Here is a 19,633-nt window from a genome sequence, read left to right as displayed (position 1 = left end):
ATATAATACTTACTGAGCACCAGAGAAAGAGGCAATGACATGCATTTTCACACACACACACACACACACACAAACACACGCTTGAGTCTCACACATTTTCACAATCACATGACTCCCAGGAAGTCATCGGCTGCCTCCCTGTCACTGTATACAAATCAGCTAGAAGATATTTGAATAAGCTGCATCCTCTTGAGAGACAGGAGAGGAGGAAATATTCAGACCTGTGATTGTGTTAAGTAGGGCAAGTTGAAGAAAAAATGGGATTATGGATTTGTAGGAAGCAAAAGCGATAGAGATGCTTATGTGGAGGTGAGAGGAAGTGAGCAAAGTGTCATTTTTAACTAAAGAGGACTTGTGGGCAAGCCAGAGACCTATGGCATTCAATCTCCGAACTACAAATATCTTTAAAAACCCCTCCTACCCATTTCATGACATCTAATTCTAGAGACTGTGGATATAAGATTGTAATCCTCAGGATATCTGGACACAAGATAGCCTGTCCTGAAATAAGACATTCTCTCACGCAGACAAACAAATACACTCTATTTGCATATAGAAAGGTATAAACATTTTTAATTGTCATTCACAAATATTTATGCTAATCCTTCAAGAGATTACAGATAGTAGGTTATTAAGACAAAATCAAACATCTATATGTAAACAAATGTGGCATTTCACATCCGAATCTCTAGAAATATCCCAAAAACTGGACAGTACAAATGCCATATGAAAGGAAATATCTGTTCAATAACACACTGTAGTTACAGGTAAAAATTGTTTTTAGCTTCGAGTTTTTTTTTCTCTCACTGATAAAATCAGAAAGTATATTAGGTTTAGGCTAAAAAAAAAAAAAAAGGTTTATAATTTGCATAAAAAAAAGAAGAAGAGGGAAGGACAGGATAATTACCAAACCGTTTTGCTGCAAGAGCTTGGTCCATCTGGAGTTAATGTTGCACAGCACACACTCGGTTTTATCCAACATTTTGTTTTATATATCATATTTACATGATTGATATCACAGTAGATAAACAAGGCAATTTGGAATAAATGCAAATATCGCGTCTATAGTTTAATGTCTCCCTCTATTGGCAGGTTGCAGACAAGCTGTATTCCTCTTTCCTTTGAGCACAATATCACAATGGACATCACTAAACTCCAAACACAGCCAACATGTTTGTATGCCTTTTCAGATCATTTTTACCAGTCCATATAAAGCACATTTAAGTAATCATGCACCAAACACACTAATAATGCTTGTATATTCCAACAAGAAAATGTACAGTACACATTTTATTTATAAATTATGGAGTAATTATTTTTTCCCCCATGATAGTTCCTGATTGTTCCCGAAGCATTAGATTGACCAAACGAAAACTCACTGTAAAGACAAAGGTGTGATACTCAATGAGTATACATGTCAACTTATGTACTTAAAAATACTTAACGTTTATAAAGTATGCATAAGTAAGGTAGTAGTGGTAAGATCAGAATCAGAGTCATGTCACTTTATTTAAATGTATTTCAATTGATTAGTTTATTTTATAAATGTATTTAAATTAAACATGTTATTTTGACTCATTATGTAAAAAGTTTGTGCAATGTATTGCGGAAAGTACCTCTATGTCAGTGAAGAAGGAGTGCTCATGATTTGTGTTCCCAGCATCCCGTTTAAGCGCAGTAAAGTGATTAATAACATTGTGCTTCTCCAAGCTAAAACCATTGTCTCTGAAGGACAGAACAGCTGACAACTGCTTCTTGCTAGACATGAAAAGTGAAATCCATGATAGCTATACTACATGTATTAGTAAAGTGAACAAGACAATGTATTGTTTTAAAATAATAATATATTCAAAGTTATTATAACACTTACCTGATGTCTGGGTAATTACTAACCAGTGGATGTAACAGATCTTTTATATTTTTCTCAATTTCCATTCCAATAATGTCACTAAGGTAATTTCCCAATGGATAAAGCCATTTTAAGGATGATCCCTAATAACAGAAGAATATTTTCAGTGCATCTATCTTGAGAAAAAAAAAACATTAAAATAAAATAAAAACATTTGTATATTTCACACTGTTTGACACTGGACTCTATCTTACCATTTCCACAAATAGTTTCCTGAGTTCATTCCACTGTTCTTTCAATTTTATGGCAGCATCTTCGTTTTTGTTTTTTTTGCATGAATATTTTTTCTTCATCAGCTGAGAGACATATTCTTTGGCTACATAATAGTGTAAATCATTCACGAAAATCTGTAAACATAGACACTGTGTTTAAAGTGGCTCTCTGCAGCTGTTATTAAAAGCATCTCTGAGCAGATGATAGGAGACTCACTTGGGCTGATGGAGCTCTCATGGATTTACAGAGACCAGAATAATTCTCTACTCTAGAAATCACTTCTTTAAAATCTTCATCTGTTTTCAGCCATTTTTTTGTCATCATGCCATCCATGTAAGGCTTTAGGGAAGAAATGACACTATAGTAAGTTATAATTTCAAAATTATAATGCTCTTGACTAGTTATTTCAGAATTTCAGATTAGGAGAAACTTTAAGGAAGAGTTTATCTAAAAAATAAAATGATCTAAAAAATTCCCCCATTCACAGCAGAGGTGAGCAAGTGATCTATTGCTGAATTTCTCCTAATCTGTTCTGATGAAGAAACAAACTCTTCAACATTTTGGATAGCCAGAGTCTAAGTACATTGTCAGCAAGTTTTAATTTGAAGAGAATTAAGCCTTTAAGACAATAAGTTAATTGAGTACATGTTATATATCTGCAGTTTAGGCCCACCTTGACCTCAGATTTAAAATGATCCCTCAGGGTCTGTCTGAGTCTCAGAGTCAGTCCATCCACTTCTTTTTCCAGCTTCTCCACCTGAGCTGAACAGCTCTCTTTATAGCACTGCAAATTCTCTCTGTAACAACAGCAATGACATGTCATGACATGACATAACACACACAGGGACTCTGAAGACTGAGATTAAACATACAGCACATTTCAAAGACAGCAGAAGTGATCATGAAATTAAACCTAAAGATGTACTTCAAAAAGCTCTTGAGTTCTACAACTAATGTAGCTGCATGTCATATCAATTTAAACTATGATACATTTTCATTCAAATCTAAATAACATGCATTTAAGAGTCTGAAAATATTAGATTCAGTTCACACTTAAGTACGTACAGTATATCCTGGCCTCACTTTATGTTAGGTGGCCTTAACTACAATGTACTTACATCAAAAAATAAGTACAGTGTATTTATTGTGTCTATATTGTATTGCAAAGCTCTTTTGCTGCTAATGAGGTGGGATACGGGTAAGGTTAGGGACAGGTTTGGAGGTATGGGTAGGTGTAAGGGATTGGTCAACAGTGTAATTCTAAATGTAATTAAAGAAGTTCATTTTGGTAGCACTTTATTTTACAGTCCTGTTCCTCATGTACACATGTATGTATTTGTTATAGTAATTACAATAACTAGGTAATAACTGGGTACTACCCCGGAACCTACCCCTACCCCATTTAGTTACTAGGTAAACTGTAAGTACACGTACTGTAAAATAAAGTTCAAAATTCATTACAGATGATGATGATGTTTTTTTTAAATATAAGTACAATGTAAAAACATGTATGTACAAAATAATGCATTGTATAAAATGATTAAATTACATTTAAGTACGTAGTTAAGACATCCTAATATAAAGTGGGACCTATATTATTTTAAAGTATATTATTTCCAAACTAAGTATGCCAAAGTGTACTCCTTTTTCTCAAGGGTAGCATTCTTCTCATAGTGGACTTACTTGAGTGAACTGAAACTGTTGATGTAGGTGATGTGATATTCTACCCAAAGACAGCAGTCCAACAGGTCAGAGGTCAACAGAGAGACAGTGTGCTGTGAAAACTCTTTTTCAAATCTAAAACAGAGGGAAACTATCAGAGAAGGAAAGATGCAGAAGTGATCGACTGTTAATCTATAATAATATTCTGACACAAACCTTGGATAAAATTGATTTAGCTCATCTAAACAGGAGCTTACAACTGATTTCCCCAGATTTTCATCGATCTTCTCAAGATTCCCAGCATAACGCGCTATCAACTAACAAAAGAAATCAATAGAAGCAATTATATATGGCAAATTATATGGATAAACATCATACATGAACTCAACAAGGAATTCATAATGCTTGAAAATTAAATTAATTTTAATTATAAAATCTAAAATAATTAATACAGTTTTTTAAACTGATAAGATTTAAGTCCTGACCTCACAAATGTCCATGTGTATTTTTGACGTAAGAAATCCATCTTCTGTTCTTTTAGGAGATTTCTTCTTTTTCCACACTTCTGTTTCAAGTGTGCTGAAATTCTCCAGTTTAAGTTTAAATTCCTCCTGATATTAAATATGGAATCACAGTAAAAACAAACCGATGTAAACAAGTTCTAAAAAGTTTTGTATTAATACAGAATCCGCTAAACTCGCTTTCCTTGCAATAGCTCACCTTATGGCAATGACAGTAAGAGGTTTTTATTTTGTTCAGATCCTCTTCCATTATAAGATCTTTCTTATGGGCTTGCAGATCACTGCGTAACACAAAAGAGATACAAATGAATTGAAACTTGATGTAAACAATGATGGATCGTTCAGATATTTATGTGTTTTGTTCTTAAAACCTCACCTGGGGTAGCGATGAATAATGAAATCTAGAAGAGCGGAGTAATCTTTCAGCTCTGTCACCTTTTCCAGAAGTCTCTTTAGATGCTCTCCTACAGCCTTATGGTGGCAGGACACATAGGTTTCAAACACATTTAACTCCGCTGGATATGAGCTCAGAAGCTCAGTCTTCACTCTCTCCAAGTCCTCTACCACAGCTTTACCCAGAAGCCCAAGATGCACTGCCAACCAGGAAGCGTTCTGCTCGCGGCTGTCCAGAGGAACTTTCTTCAGTGAATCTCGAACCCCGTTTAGTACCGCATCCCTCCATGCTTCCCTCCATCCCTGCATCGCTCCCGGCTCTCCCTCTCTCTTCTCTTCCTCCAGGATAATGGTGGCCACATACACCAGCTGCTCTTTATTGAGTGAGTTAACATCACTGGATTTGTGTACAATGGCAAACATTTTGTGCCTTAGTGCATCATACAACAGATTGATGTCTTTCTCTTTATTAACCAGAGCACTCTTTTCTAACTTGAGCTCCAGACGCAGTGAAAGCAGATTCAGATATGCCTCCTTCAGCATGTCTGTTTCTATATATGTTTTGATCTGCAAAACTATTGAGAAAACAAAGCAGGAATGAGAGAGAGTGTTGTCTGATTATATGAGAGAGCAGTCGCCTATGCATTAAATGTGCTATCTTTAACTAGAGATTTACCTGAACATGGCTTTAGAGGAATCTCTGTGGTCTTAAATTCAAACTTATGTGGGGTAACTTCCTTGTCTTTATCCTCTGATGAAAATGTTTCTATTGACCGCCTAGATGGTTTCTTTTTAATGTGCCCATCGCTTTTTCTAAATATAGAAAATCTGCGAAAGATGTTCTTCACTGTGAAAACAGAAAATATTAAAACAAATTATACATTTTAAACCTCAAAATCATGTAGTTTTTCCTTCTCCAAACAACATTAACACTTCACTGTCCCAAAAGTCTTTTATAAAGACTATAATGATGCATCCACATGTCACTGCAGCACATCTATCAAACTGAGCATTGTGTTTTATACAGCTTTGTATTGTACCATATATTGCATAGTTTACATTATTTTGCATGTTGTATTGTACTGTATTGTGTAAATAAATTAGTTTTCTTATTGTAGTGTACACTTGCACAGCTCTTATACACATATTACAATAATAACTTAGCCGGTTGGAAACATATTTTACTCTATTCTGTTTATGCAAAACTAGTCATTTAAATTTCTTTGACAATGATATATTTACCATTAGAAGTGGGAGATTTTTCCATTGTTAATCCAAACTGCTACTGAATGATTCTGTACATTACATGAGATAGGAAAACAGAACATATTATGAAAGTAAAACATCAGCCAAAATCATATTTTAATACAGTGCTTTATTTAATGACACTTATCACTGACTCTCCTTCACTGATTTTTATCAGGCAAATTGTGATTTTATACTGGTTAGTTAATTATTTACTAAAAAAACAAGAAGACCTTTCAGCCTACAGTAACCTTTAGCACAGCCACGACACTAAAAACAAACATCGGCTCTTCCTTGTTTCTAACTCACCGGCAAAACACTAAACCTTAAAATAAATGACAGTTATAGTAGCACAGTACAGAGACAAGAAATAATTTTGATAATAATATACAGTATATATTAAAACCATAAGTGAAACTTAATATAAAGGGTTGTCATTCTTTTTACATTGACTCTCTGTCTCGCTGACAAATTAAATGACTTTAGTGTCACGTCTAAAACATGATTCGCTTTTCTATATTTTCTGCACCTGGAATTAATGGATTTAAAGAACACAGCATGTTAAGTGATAATGTGTAGCTCTTACCTGAAACCTTTTCAGGGAATCTCCCGTCCTCGCAGTGCAGCTGTATATATAAGCTAGGAACATTACTTTCACTTTCATCTACAGTATACTTGTAAAGGCACACGTATATGGCTTTTGTGCAAACCATTGTGAGGCTTTTATCAATGGAAGAATACGTTATTTGATTAGTGGACAATAATAACAAGAACAACTTCATTTTCTCTACTTTAGAGGCCCCTGACCAAACAAATATAAGCAGCCAAAAGACATCAATTATTCTGTCTCAAACTGCCCTTCCCAGAATCCACACACACACACACACACACACAATCACACACACAGAGTTTTCGCCAGGCCCGTCTACAGACGATTGATATCAATTCCAAGTAATCTCCTTGTCTCCGTGTCTTCTCCCAATGATCCTCCCTCTGTGTGTGTGTGTGTCTGTGTGTGTGAGCTCTACTCTGCACCTGCAATGGATGAGAGTCAAATTATTATTCTATTTGTTACATCCACAATTTTTCATAGTCATTACTCACCTGGCTTGTGTTGATCTTGCCATTGGTTTAATAAACGTACCATTGCTGCAGTATTCCTGTTCCCTCTCAGTTATGCCTGACAAAATCTAACATCAATGTGTACACATCCTTTTTGTTACAAATTCACAGAAAGTAGTACCATTAACATAGTCCCCATGCACTGTTAATCTAAAAAATAAAAAAATAATAAAAAAATAAAAAATAGATGTCACTTAAGTAGTATACATAATAAAATAGTTTTTCAATAATAATACATCAAATCCTTTAGGTTTTTATACAAGCCTACTAACCATTTGTAAAAACCGATACAGGACTTTTTGTGACTATGCTGTGCTCATAAAGGGAACATATAATGCTTTGCATAACCACTTTTTTTTCTCAGTGGTAGACACAATTGTATTTTTGGGAAACTGAAAGTGAAGTTTAATCATATTAAAAAAACACTAACTCTTACAAGTACATGTCAGTGAATAGCCTACAGTGATCCCTCTGTTTAGAACTGACCTGTACAGAATCTGAAACTAAAATCTGAAGCTAGTTCCTGTTGCAGCGCGCCCCAATGCACCTATCCATGACGTTTCAAGGTGAATACCAGAAGCTCTGCTCTGAAAAGCAGCATTTACTGGGAATGGATTAGTTTATTCTTGCGGTGGAACCTGTCGGTGCAGCGCGTTTGCCAACTGTTTGTTTTGCAATAGCTTTTATGTGAAAAGTGAAGGATAACCGCCAGCGCCTGCCTTTGTCAAAACTCGGATCTCAGGTGAGTGAGAGGCGAGCTTCGATTTACCGTGCGATGTTTACAACATGTATTAAAGGATTTGAATGTACTAACAGCTACGTTCGTTTTTAAACGCGTTAGAAGTGACTGACCTGCGAAGTACACAGATTTCACCTTCACAGAGTTGAAGTTAGTGGTTTTTAAGCTTAAAAACAATGTTACATTAATGTAATGTCTCGTCGTTTTAACCGAATTTCTTTGAGCTCGTGTTTAGTCAGTTCCTTACAAACATTTATCAAGGCGTTGATGTTGCTTTCAGTGTTACAAAGGATATAATTTCCTCGTAACTCAAATTTCTTCTAACTTGTCATCTTTTGGTGTAAGAAACCCGAGGTACAGCATTTAGCAATTTTATTTTATTAATTTTATTTGGAAAATGTTACATAGTCATTTAAAGTGGGACAGCATATCATCATTTAATTATACAGCGATGCATGTCTTTTAAGTAGGCTACTGTAGTGTGTACAATACAGTCATGTGCGTTCTTCGTCATTTCTGACTGGGGAATTTTACATTTGGGATTTTTAGAAATCATAGCTTCACCAGAATGGTACGAAACTTGGTGACTTTTATGGCACTTGGCATGTGAAAAAAAAAAAATAATTGAAGCCATGATTCGAAAAAGCTAAATGGTCGTAAAAAATAGTCACTAATGGTCTTTGGTCAAAAATGACAGATCATGGGAATTCGAAAAATGAAACCACCCAGAAACATCTAGAGTGCACAATCCACACACACACACACACACACACACACACACACACACACACACACACACACACACACACAAACACACACACACATAATTCGACTACAATGCAGAAAAAAATAGACAGCAAGTAAGGGGTTACAGTCTAAAACATCAAGACTGTAAAATGGATACATCCACTCACACACACATACAGAATTATACATACTCAAATGAAATGGTATGGCTATAACTATATAGCCAAAATGAGTCAGAAGAGTGAAATAAGAGGTCAGATCAGACTCAGAAGAATTAAGCTCTGATAAAGCATTCCTGTTAATTTGTGTTACATTTTTATAGAATTGTAATGTTTTGTGTAACAAAGTGCTTTCTGTGTTCAGGTTTGAATGTAGTAATAACAATGCAAAAAAATAAAATAAAAAATAAATAACTACACTTCAAATCAACATTTTAGACAACAAAAAATATCAACCTTGACAAAACGTAGTCTTTGAGAATGCCTTAATATTCTTTTAAATCCACAACCCAGGGCCGTGCAGAGACCTTTGGAGGGGCAGGTGCTCAAAGTACAGTCGTGGCCAAAAGTTTTGAGAACTACATAAATATTGGAAATTGGAAAAGTTGCTGCTTAAGTTTTTATAATAGCAATTTGCGTATACTCCAGAATGTTATGAAGAGTGATCAGATGAATTGTATAGTCCTTCTTTGCCATGAAAATTAACTTAATCCCAAAAAAAATCTTTCCACTGCACTTCATTGCTGTCATTAAAGGACCTGCTGAGATCATTTCAGTAATCGTCTTGTTAACTCAGGTGAGAATGTTGACGAGCACAAGGCTGGAGATCATTGTGTCAGGCTGATTGTGTTAGAATGACAGACTTGACATGTTAAAAGGAGGGTGATGCTTGAAATCATTGTTCTTCTATTGTTAACCATGGTGACCTGCAAAGAAACGCGTGCAGCCATCATTGCATTGCATAAAAATGGCTTCACAGGCAAGGATATTGTGGCTACTAAGATTGCACCTAAATCAACAATTTATAGGATCATCAAGAACTTCAAGGAAAGAGGTTCAATTCTTGTAAAGAAGGCTTCAGGGCGTCCAAGAAAGTCCAGCAAGCGCCAGGATCGTCTCCTAAAGAGGATTCAGCTGCGGGATCGGAGTGCCACCAGTGCAGAGCTTGCTCAGGAATGGCAGCAGGCAGGTGTGAGCGCATCTGCACGCACAGTGAGGCCAAGACTTCTGGAAGATGGCCTGGTGTCAAGAAGGGCAGCAAAGAAGCCACTTCTTTCCAAAAAAACATCAGGGACAGATTGATCTTCTGCATAAAGTATAGTGAATGGACTGCTGAGGACTGGGGCAAAGTCATATTCTCAGATGAAGCCCCTTTCCGATTGTTTGGGGCATCTGGAAAAAGGCTTGTCCGGAGAAGAAAAGGTGAGCGCTACCATCAGTCCTGTGTCATGCCAACAGTAAAGCATCCTGACACCATTCATGTGTGGGGTTGCTTCTCATCCAAGGGAGTGGGCTCACTCACAATTCTGCCCAAAAACACAGCCATGAATAAAGAATGGTACCAAGACACCCTCCAACAGCAGCTTCTTCCAACAATCCAACAACAGTTTGGTGAAGAACAATGCATTTTCCAGCACGATGGAGCACCGTGCCATAAGGCAAAAGTGATAACTAAGTGGCTCGGGGACCAGAATGTTGAAATTTTGGGTCCATGGCCTGGAAACTCTCCAGATCTTAATCCCATTGAGAACTTGTGGTCAATCCTCAAGAGACAGGTGGACAAACAAAAACCCACTAATTCTGACAAACTCCAAGAAGTGATTATGAAAGAATGGGTTGCTATCAGTCAGGATTTGGCCCAGAAGTTGATTGAGAGCATGCCCAGTCGAATTGCAGAGGTCCTGAAAAAGAAGGGCCAACACTGCAAATACTGACTCTTTGCATAAATGTCATGTAATTGTCGATAAAAGCCTTTGAAACATATGAAGTGCTTGTAATTATATTTCAGTACATCACAGAAACAACTGAAACAAAGATCTAAAAGCAGTTTAGCAGCAAACTTTTTGAAAACTAATATTTATGTAATTCTCAAAACTTTTGGCCACGACTGTATAAAAGGGGCACATGGAACAAGGCTTTAAATGGCACTGTTCAAAATATCAATACAGCAATATATTGTGATGCATTCCTTGCTGATTCGCGTATAGATATGGATGATTATGTATTGATACGGCAGCAAATTATCTGATGCAGTTTTGAAAAAGAAAAAATAGAAAAGACAATTTTAAAAAGTTGTTTTTAAGTTTAAAAGTTAAAAAAATATTTTCTTTCCACCTAATAATAGCTCTGGGATCAGAAACTGAAATGTCTTTAGTTGTCCCAACCTGATGGCTTTTTCTTCTCTGTTTCTACAGAATAATTAAGAACAGCTGTTATAGTAAAAACTATAGAAAACGCTTGTGCCTCTACATTTTCCACTTTCTCACCAGCCTCTGTCTCCTGGCTTGCTGTTCCCTGCTCCCTTTCTGTCACTTGTGCCTCTACATTTCCTTCTTTTTCTTCCTCTGTCTCCATCTCCTCATCTGGGGCCTGTTTCACAAAGGAGGTTAAGTGAAAACTGAGTATGTTAACCCTGAAATGAGGGAAACTCTAGGTTTTATGTTTCAGAATGGGAGGTTTGTCAAACCTGAGAAGGCAGGGTAAGTCAAGCCCGTTCCTGAAAGAGAGGTAACTTACACTCAGAGTCAGTTACCATGGTAACTTACACTATGAACCTAACCTGATTGGGAGCAGGTTTTCTTCGATAAACCCAGAGTTTATTTTGGTCTCCTCCCCCTTTTTAAACACTTCATTAATGCACGCTGGAAAAATGCTCTTCTTCTGCTCTTTTACTCACTTAGTAAAATTGCACTTACTAAGTGCAAATCTACTGTAGCTCCGCCCTCCATCGATACATAAGGTTAAATATGACACATGTGAATAACGGCTTCAGTGGTGTAGGCACTAGGCAGTAATGTTTTTGGCACGGAAACTAGCTTGTAACGCTATTTATTGGGTTAGAGTCCAGCTTTTGCCGAGCTCATTCTTCTCACTTTTCCCATCACATCACATTAGAATTTATTTTCAATAAAAATGAACAAAATGTTCTAAAAGTGGAAGTAAAGTGCCTAACTAGTGTTTAATAATGATACAACTATTTATAATTGTAATAAATATAATCATTTACAATGTTATTATTGCATCCTGTTAATGTATAACAATACTGAGGTGCAAATGTATCTGTCAGTATAAAGTATAACTAGCATCTAATTATTATTTACACTTAGTCTGTTGCAAAGTACTGCTACTTTTACATGGTTAATAGAATATATCACGATTTTCACTGTACATTTTTTTCTGCAAATAGCATCTAGAGCTACTTGCACTTAACCTACACTGTAAAAAGTTTAACTATTATTTACTCAATTTTATTGGTGAAACATTTTTACACTCAAAAAAATTGAGTAAATTTTAAAGCTGTGAAATCAATGAAATATACTGTATGAATTGAGTAAATGCAAGTAAAAAAATTAAGTAAATCTGAGTAACTGCATCTGGTACATTAACAAATAAAATTGAGAAGAAATAATTGAACATTTAAACATTTAAAAACAATATTTATGAGTAATATTAACAGTTTTTATTAATGAGTAATATTAACTTTTTATTTTCTCTAAACCTTTGTAAAATAGTACTCCACACAACCACCAGTATACATGACATTGGCCTTTATTGTCAATGAGTACAGCAATACAGCACATTTTACACTGTACACCAGGGGTTGGAAACCTACGGCACGCGTGCCAACAGTGGCACGCAGAGGGATAATCGCTGGCACGCAAGCAATAAGGAAAACTGTATAATGACGTACAGTTTGATGTAATAACTTCTCATAGTCACACAGCCTGTTAGGAGCTAAAAATACTATTAAAGTGTGAGAATTAACTTGCATGGATGCACGTGCAAACACTGCACATACTAGGTGCTTCAGATCAAAGCCTCGGTCTAACAGCACTCGTCAATGTCAAAATGACTGAGATGGCCAATCAGATCAAAGTAGGCGGGGTTTACTGTTCACAAAAGCAGAGCGCGAAGCGTCAGTTTAACGTTAAATAGAGTGAGGTAAGATGAAGCTGCAAATCAATTAACATTAGTCAACTTTTAATAATACGTTTTACCATAGAAATGTTAAATGACCTAAAGCTATATCCAGTGATGAAAAATTTTCTGAAATATGGCCATTTTGAGAGAAAGAAAGTGGGGGGGGGGTAAATTGTCTCTCTCTGCAGACAATGAAGCGATTTTGCCCCTTTGTTGTTGAGAAATATAATGTAGCGATTCAGTATCGATTAATAAAAGTAGCGTGACAACACTCTGAATGCTACTTTTTGCACAGCACGATCTCAGATCTCTGTGTGCGAGTGGTGCGTGTTGTGTGTGTGTGTGTCTGTGTGTGCACGTTCATCAATTAAAGCAGTGCATTAACGTTGATTAAACGTTAAAAAAACGTTTTTTTTATCGTATAATAAAAAATTGTGTATGTACCGTTTAAATACAGAATTATATCGGGGTGTGTGTGTGTGGGGGGGGGGGGGGGGGCTGTGTTGGCACAGTGGTTAACCATAAAAATAAAAAATGGCACGTCATGCCGAAAAGGTTGCTGATCCCTGCTGTACACAATATTGCCTACATATAAACTCATTTAACAAACATTTTATAAGTAAAAATTAAATATTTAAAAATTCAGGTAGCCTAATTCAAGTGTAATCAAATCAACCCAATATCCACCGGATCAGCGCTGGTCCTCGTGCCGGAGACGGACTCGCCTCTGTGGGTGAACTTTGAACTTCATACCGCCGTCCTGCGTTTCACTCACAGCAGATAGATACTGCAAGTGACTGACATAACCTGCCAATAAACAAACAGTGACAATTCTGAGGACATTTTATCATCCAAATGATAATAATTATATTATTTATTATCATTAGGAATGAAGTCATGTGTTTATGCAAAGCGTTTCAATCATGCAAAAAGACAGGCGCGACTCTCGTTTAGGTGTCGAATTACGCCTCTGTATGTTGTTTTGCATTAAATATGATTTAAAGCACAGTAAAGATTTTATAGATAAAATAAAACATACACAAACCTGAATTTCACAGAGGAAATGCACCAAATCTGCGACGCTGAGAAGAGAGCTGTTGTCTGGAGACTGGAGAGTTCAAACTACCCGCGCTCACTGACTCAACCAACCGTCGAGTTGTCCTCACGTCAGAGGGTGGGGGAGGGGTGCATTGTTTTAATTGAGTAAACTTACTCAAATTTTAAGAATGTGTTAAATATATTAATAATGTTGATTTGAATTAAGTAATATTTTTGTTTCTTGAAACAGATCAGTTTAATTCAACATTCTCAAATATTTTGATAGAAATTTCACAAATATATTAAGTATATTATAAAGAAATAATTGGTTATTCAAATACTAAATAGTTTTATTGAAAACAACTTAAATATATCTGTAAATTTTATATAAAATGAACTGTTGGATTTTTACTCAATTATTTTAAGTATGTTTAACTCAAACAATCAAGTACACGATATTCAGAGATTTTATTAAGTTAATAAAGTTAAAAATTTCTGTAATATTTACTAAGCCACATAATTAGTTTTTACAGTGTACTGTAAATAGGATCTATCGCTAAGAAAGTATGTTAATTCCACTTAGTGTAAATAGCCACTGCCGTATTTTTCTAACTCTATTGGCAGATCATTTGTAAAATAAGAAAAATACACTTAAAATATTATTATTAATATGATTATCTTATATATATTTTTTGCCCATGAGATACCATAAAATGATTAGCTATCAATTCATTATAATCTAATGTTCTGCCAGTTTTCACCTGTGATATTATAACACTGATAAGAATTACATTTCTATCGAGTCTGAAGTATGCAGATGGATTTTTGGCGGGAGCTGTTGCCATGGTGAATCGTAATATCGGCGCTCCATTGATACTGGCTTTTTATAGTAGTGGTGCACGCGTTTAACTCAGAGTCAGTCAATTTAGAGTTGATTAAACCAACTAATTTCAGCTGTTCTGTAACTGAAAACTCAGAGTTTCCCATCTCAGGGTAAGTCAACCCAGAGTTCAAGTTTAAACTCAGAGTTGGTTGAACCTCCTTAGTGAAACGGGCCCCAGCTCTATTACTTTCAACTCTCTGTCCATTTAGAGACAAGGCATAATTTACTATTCCAGCATTAATCTATTATTTTAACCATCACTACTGTCTACTGTTGCACCTTATCAATAAGTCCACCTTAAATATTGATACAAAACATTAAACAACTGATACACTGGAATATAGTGATTAATATTATTATCACTGTTGCAGTTGTTGTTGTCTAAAATTGAACACCTTTGCAATGTAAACAAATGACAGGCTACAAGTGTTATTCATCCATCTCCTTCACACTGCACTTTGATGTCAGGTGTCAGATGTCAATATATATATATATATATATATATATATATATATATATTTATATATATATATATATATTTGTCACATTTAAATATAATTATATTTTAATTCATTTCTTAATTTTTTTTTAATTTTTATAATGATAATTCAGAGAATGAGAAAATCTGAATAAGCCTTTCCAGTGTTGTGATAATTATTTTTAAGGCACTCTATGTTTTAAAAAAAATAATAAATACTGTAATATAATACTAGTTTAGTCAAATAACATAAAAAAGACTATACCCCTCGATGCCTGTGAAACTTTTCTCCCTCAAACAGCACGCTAACGTTACTCTACACTACAGACTACACACAGCAATATAAACAACATATCTGGATGTTCTCACATCACATCGTTCTTGTAAAATAATAATAAGTAAATAAACATCAAAATCACTTCGCTGAGAATGAAACACCACTTACCAGCTGCCGCGGTGTTAATAATATACTCTAGCAATTCAAAAATGCGCGTGCAGCTTGAGAGTGTCACAGTGTCTGGGTTGTGTTCCCTGGGTGTCCACTAGATGTCCTCTTTTCCCACGGTGTCTTTCACTTCATTAATCACATTCCTCAGGTCCCTGCTTAATTATTGCACCCAGCTGTCACTAATTACCTATCATCACACCCTGTCAGTTTCCCATTAGCGCTTGTCTCTCCTTGTGTATATAATCCGGGCTGTCTTAGTATGTGTCACGGAGTCGTTGTTTATTCATGTCCGTCAGTTCGTGCCCTTGCCTTGTCTTGTTTAGTTTATGTTTTGTTTGGATATTCTGGTTTTGACCCTGCCTGGACTGTTTACCCCTGTGGATTACCCTTTAATAAATGACTTACCTGCTATTGGTTCTATCTCCGTGCCTCATTGGATCCCGGCCGTGACAGAACGACTCCGTGCACACTAGGAACCAGCGGTATGTCATTTTTCCGTTCCCCAGCCAAGATGGCGGAGCGGCGAACCAAGTACCTTAGGTTGATCGCCCTCCGCCAAGAGGGCAATGAAGTGGGTGCCCTGGCTCAGGTGTTCTGGTCCCTGGCCGAGGGCATGGGCTACAACGATGCGGCCCTCAAGGACTATTTCAATGGCGGGCTGGATGATCCAGTGTCTCAGGAGGAGATGGCGCAGTTAGAGACACTGGAATTCTGGGAATTTGTGCGCTACCTGCAGCATCGGCTTCGGTGGGATGCCCCAGCCACTTCTGTCTCTTCCGGCTGGGTGGTCGTCTGCCCAGCACCACTGCCCAGGATGGCAACCAGCCAAGCGCCACAACCCAAGATGGCCGCCAGTCCAGCACCACTGCCCAGGATGGCTACCAGCCAAGCGCCACAGCACAAGATGGCCACTAACCCATCGCCAATGCCCAAATTGGCCACCGTTCCAGCGCCACAGCCCAAGATGGCCGCCAGACCAGCACCAATGCCCAAATTGGCCACCGGTTCAGCGCCACAGCCCAAGATGGCCGTCAGCCTAGCGCCACAGCACAAGATGGCCGTCAGTCCAGCGCCACAGCACAAGATGGCCACTAACCCAGCGCCAATGCCCAGATTGGCCACCGGTCCAGCGCCACAGTACAAGATGGCCGCCAGCCCAGCGCCAATGCCCAAATTGGCCACCGGTTCAGCGCCACAGCCCAAGATGGCCGTCAGCCTAGCGCCACAGCACAAGATGGCCGTCAGTCCAGCGCCACAGCACAAGATGGCCGTCAGTCCAGCGCCACAGCACAAGATGGCCGCTGGCCCAGCGCCAATGCCCAAATTGGCCACCGGTCCAGCGCCACAGTACAAGATGGCCGTCAGTCCAGCGCCACAGCACAAGATGGCCGCTAACCCAGCGCCAATGCCCAGATTGGCCACCGGTCCAGCGCCACAGTACAAGATGGCCGCCAGCCCAGCGCCAATGCCCAAATTGGCCACCGGTTCAGCGCCACAGCCCAAGATGGCCGTCAGCCTAGCGCCACAGCACAAGATGGCCGTCAGTCCAGCGCCACAGCACAAGATGGCCGTCAGTCAAGCACCACAGCACAAGATGGCCGCTGGCCCAGCGCTAATGCCCAAATTGGCCACCGGTCCAGCGCCACAGTACAAGATGGCCGCCAGCCCAGCACCACAGTACAAGAGGGCCGCCTGTCCAGAGTCATGGCCCAAGATGGCTGCTTGCCCAGCGCCGCTGCACAGGATGAGAGTCTCAGTTGACCCTCCGGAGTCGAGTCAGGTTCCAGTTGACCCTCCGGAGTCTAGTCAGGTGCCAGTTGACCCTCCAGAGTCTAGTCAGGTGCCTGTGAACTCCCCAGAGTCAAGTCAGGTGCCTGTGAACTCCCCAGAGTCAAGTCAGGTGCCTGTGAACTCCCCAGAGTCAAGTCAGGTGCCTGTGAACTCCCCAGAGTCGAGTCAGGTGCCTGTGAACTCCCCGGAGTCGAGTCATGTGCCTTTGAACTCCCCAGAGTCGAGTCAGGTGCCAGGGAACTCTCCAGAGTCAGGGCTAGTCACCGATGACCCTCCAGAGTCAGGGCTAGTCACCGATGACCCTCCAGAGTCAGGGCTAGTCACCGATGACCCTCCAGAGTCAGGGCTAGTCACCGATGACCCTCCAGAGTCAGGGCTAGTCACCGATGACCCTCCAGAGTCAGGGCTAGTGACCGATGGGCTACAACGATGCGGCCCTCAAGGACTATTTCAATGGCGGGCTGGATGATCCAGTGTCTCAGGAGGAGATGGCGCAGTTAGAGACACTGGAATTCTGGGAATTTGTGTGCTACCTGCAGCATCGGCTTCGGTGGGATGCCCCAGCCACTTCTGTCTCTTCCGGCTGGGTGGTCGTCTGCCCAGCACCACTGCCCAGGATGGCAACCAGCCAAGCGCCACAACCCAAGATGGCCGCCAGTCCAGCACCACTGCCCAGGATGGCTACCAGCCAAGCGCCACAGCACAAGATGGCCACTAACCCATCGCCAATGCCCAAATTGGCCACCGTTCCAGCACCACAGCCCAAGATGGCCGCCAGACCAGCACCAATGCCCAAATTGGCCACCAGTTCAGCGCCACAGCCCAAGATGGCCGTCAGCCTAGCGCCACAGCACAAGATGGCCGTCAGTCCAGCGCCACAGCACAAGATGGCCACTAACCCAGCGCCAATGCCCAGATTGGCCACCGGTCCAGCGCCACAGTACAAGATGGCCGCCAGCCCAGCGCCAATGCCCAAATTGGCCACCGGTTCAGCGCCACAGCCCAAGATGGCCGTCAGCCTAGCGCCACAGCACAAGATGGCCGTCAGTCCAGCGCCACAGCACAAGATGGCCGTCAGTCCAGCGCCACAGCACAAGATGGCCGCTGGCCCAGCGCCAATGCCCAAATTGGCCACCGGTCCAGCGCCACAGTACAAGATGGCCGTCAGTCCAGCGCCACAGCACAAGATGGCCGCTAACCCAGCGCCAATGCCCAGATTGGCCACCGGTCCAGCGCCACAGTACAAGATGGCCGCCAGCCCAGCGCCAATGCCCAAATTGGCCACCGGTTCAGCGCCACAGCCCAAGATGGCCGTCAGCCTAGCGCCACAGCACAAGATGGCCGTCAGTCCAGCGCCACAGCACAAGATGGCCGTCAGTCAAGCACCACAGCACAAGATGGCCGCTGGCCCAGCGCTAATGCCCAAATTGGCCACCGGTCCAGCGCCACAGTACAAGATGGCCGCCAGCCCAGCACCACAGTACAAGAGGGCCGCCTGTCCAGAGTCATGGCCCAAGATGGCTGCTTGCCCAGCGCCGCTGCACAGGATGAGAGTCTCAGTTGACCCTCCGGAGTCGAGTCAGGTTCCAGTTGACCCTCCGGAGTCTAGTCAGGTGCCAGTTGACCCTCCAGAGTCTAGTCAGGTGCCTGTGAACTCCCCAGAGTCAAGTCAGGTGCCTGTGAACTCCCCAGAGTCGAGTCAGGTGCCTGTGAACTCCCCGGAGTCGAGTCATGTGCCTTTGAACTCCCCAGAGTCGAGTCAGGTGCCAGGGAACTCTCCAGAGTCAGGGCTAGTCACCGATGACCCTCCAGAGTCAGGGCTAGTCACCGATGACCCTCCAGAGTCAGGGCTAGTCACCGATGACCCTCCAGAGTCAGGGCTAGTCACCGATGACCCTCCAGAGTCAGGGCTAGTCACCGATGACCCTCCAGAGTCAGGGCTAGTCACCGATGACCCTCCAGAGTCAGGGCTAGTCACCGATGACCTTCCAGAGTCAGGGCTAGTCACCGATGACCTTCCAGAGTCAGGGCTAGTCACCGATGACCTTCCAGAGTCAGGGCTAGTCATTGATGACCTTCCAGAGTCAGGGCTAGTCACCGATGACCTTCCAGAGTCAGGGCTAGTCATTGATGACCCTCCAGAGTCAGGGCTAGTCACCGATGACCCTCCAGAGTCAGGGCTAGTCACCGATGACCTTCCAGAGTCAGGGCTAGTCATTGATGACCCTCCAGAGTCAGGGCTAGTCACCGCTGATCCTCCAGAGTCAGGGCTAGTCACCGTTGACCTTTCAGAGTCAAGTCAAGT

At 40.4% G+C, this 19,633-nt stretch overlaps 2 protein-coding genes across 2 annotated transcripts in view; one reads left to right on the top strand and one right to left on the bottom strand.

The window, feature by feature from the left end:
• Window positions 1-1,037: 1,037 nt before the first annotated feature.
• Window positions 1,038-6,915, bottom strand: si:dkey-45k15.1 (exocyst complex component 3-like protein 4). Its single transcript, XM_059566695.1, has 14 exons — window positions 6,530-6,915; window positions 5,941-5,993; window positions 5,375-5,545; window positions 4,682-5,273; window positions 4,505-4,586; window positions 4,270-4,395; window positions 4,001-4,101; window positions 3,806-3,919; window positions 2,796-2,919; window positions 2,339-2,461; window positions 2,104-2,256; window positions 1,871-1,992; window positions 1,617-1,758; window positions 1,038-1,378 (listed from the first exon to the last, which is right to left on the bottom strand). The coding sequence occupies exons 2-14, from the start codon at window positions 5,963-5,965 to the stop codon at window positions 1,376-1,378; spliced, it is 1,878 nt and encodes a 625-aa protein (XP_059422678.1). The 5' UTR covers window positions 5,966-5,993; window positions 6,530-6,915; the 3' UTR covers window positions 1,038-1,375.
• A 755-nt stretch (window positions 6,916-7,670) lies between these two features.
• Window positions 7,671-19,633, top strand: part of exoc3l4 (exocyst complex component 3-like 4) — a 39,166-nt gene continuing 27,203 nt past the window's right edge. Inside the window, exon 1 of the mRNA XM_059566678.1 lies at window positions 7,671-7,807. The gene's annotated coding sequence lies outside the window, so the exon portion shown is untranslated. The remainder of the gene's footprint in view (window positions 7,808-19,633) is intronic.

The sequence above is a fragment of the Carassius carassius genome, chromosome 14 (genome assembly GCF_963082965.1).
Source record: "Carassius carassius chromosome 14, fCarCar2.1, whole genome shotgun sequence".
In the NCBI taxonomy this organism is placed as follows: Eukaryota; Metazoa; Chordata; class Actinopteri; order Cypriniformes; family Cyprinidae; genus Carassius; species Carassius carassius.
Note: the sequence above shows the minus strand (reverse complement) of the source record. Positions and strands in the feature narration are given on the sequence as shown.

Excerpts from the sequence above, each read along its gene's own strand:
- si:dkey-45k15.1 (XM_059566695.1), bottom strand. The coding sequence starts at position 5,965 with ATGGAAAAATCTCCCACTTCTAATG. Across the intron at positions 4,102-4,269 it reads TACACATGGACATTTGTGAG|TTGATAGCGCGTTATGCTGG; the intron begins GTCAGGACTTAA and ends TTCTTTTGTTAG. Across the intron at positions 2,920-3,805 it reads AACAGTTTCAGTTCACTCAA|AGAGAATTTGCAGTGCTATA; the intron begins GTAAGTCCACTA and ends CTGTTGTTACAG.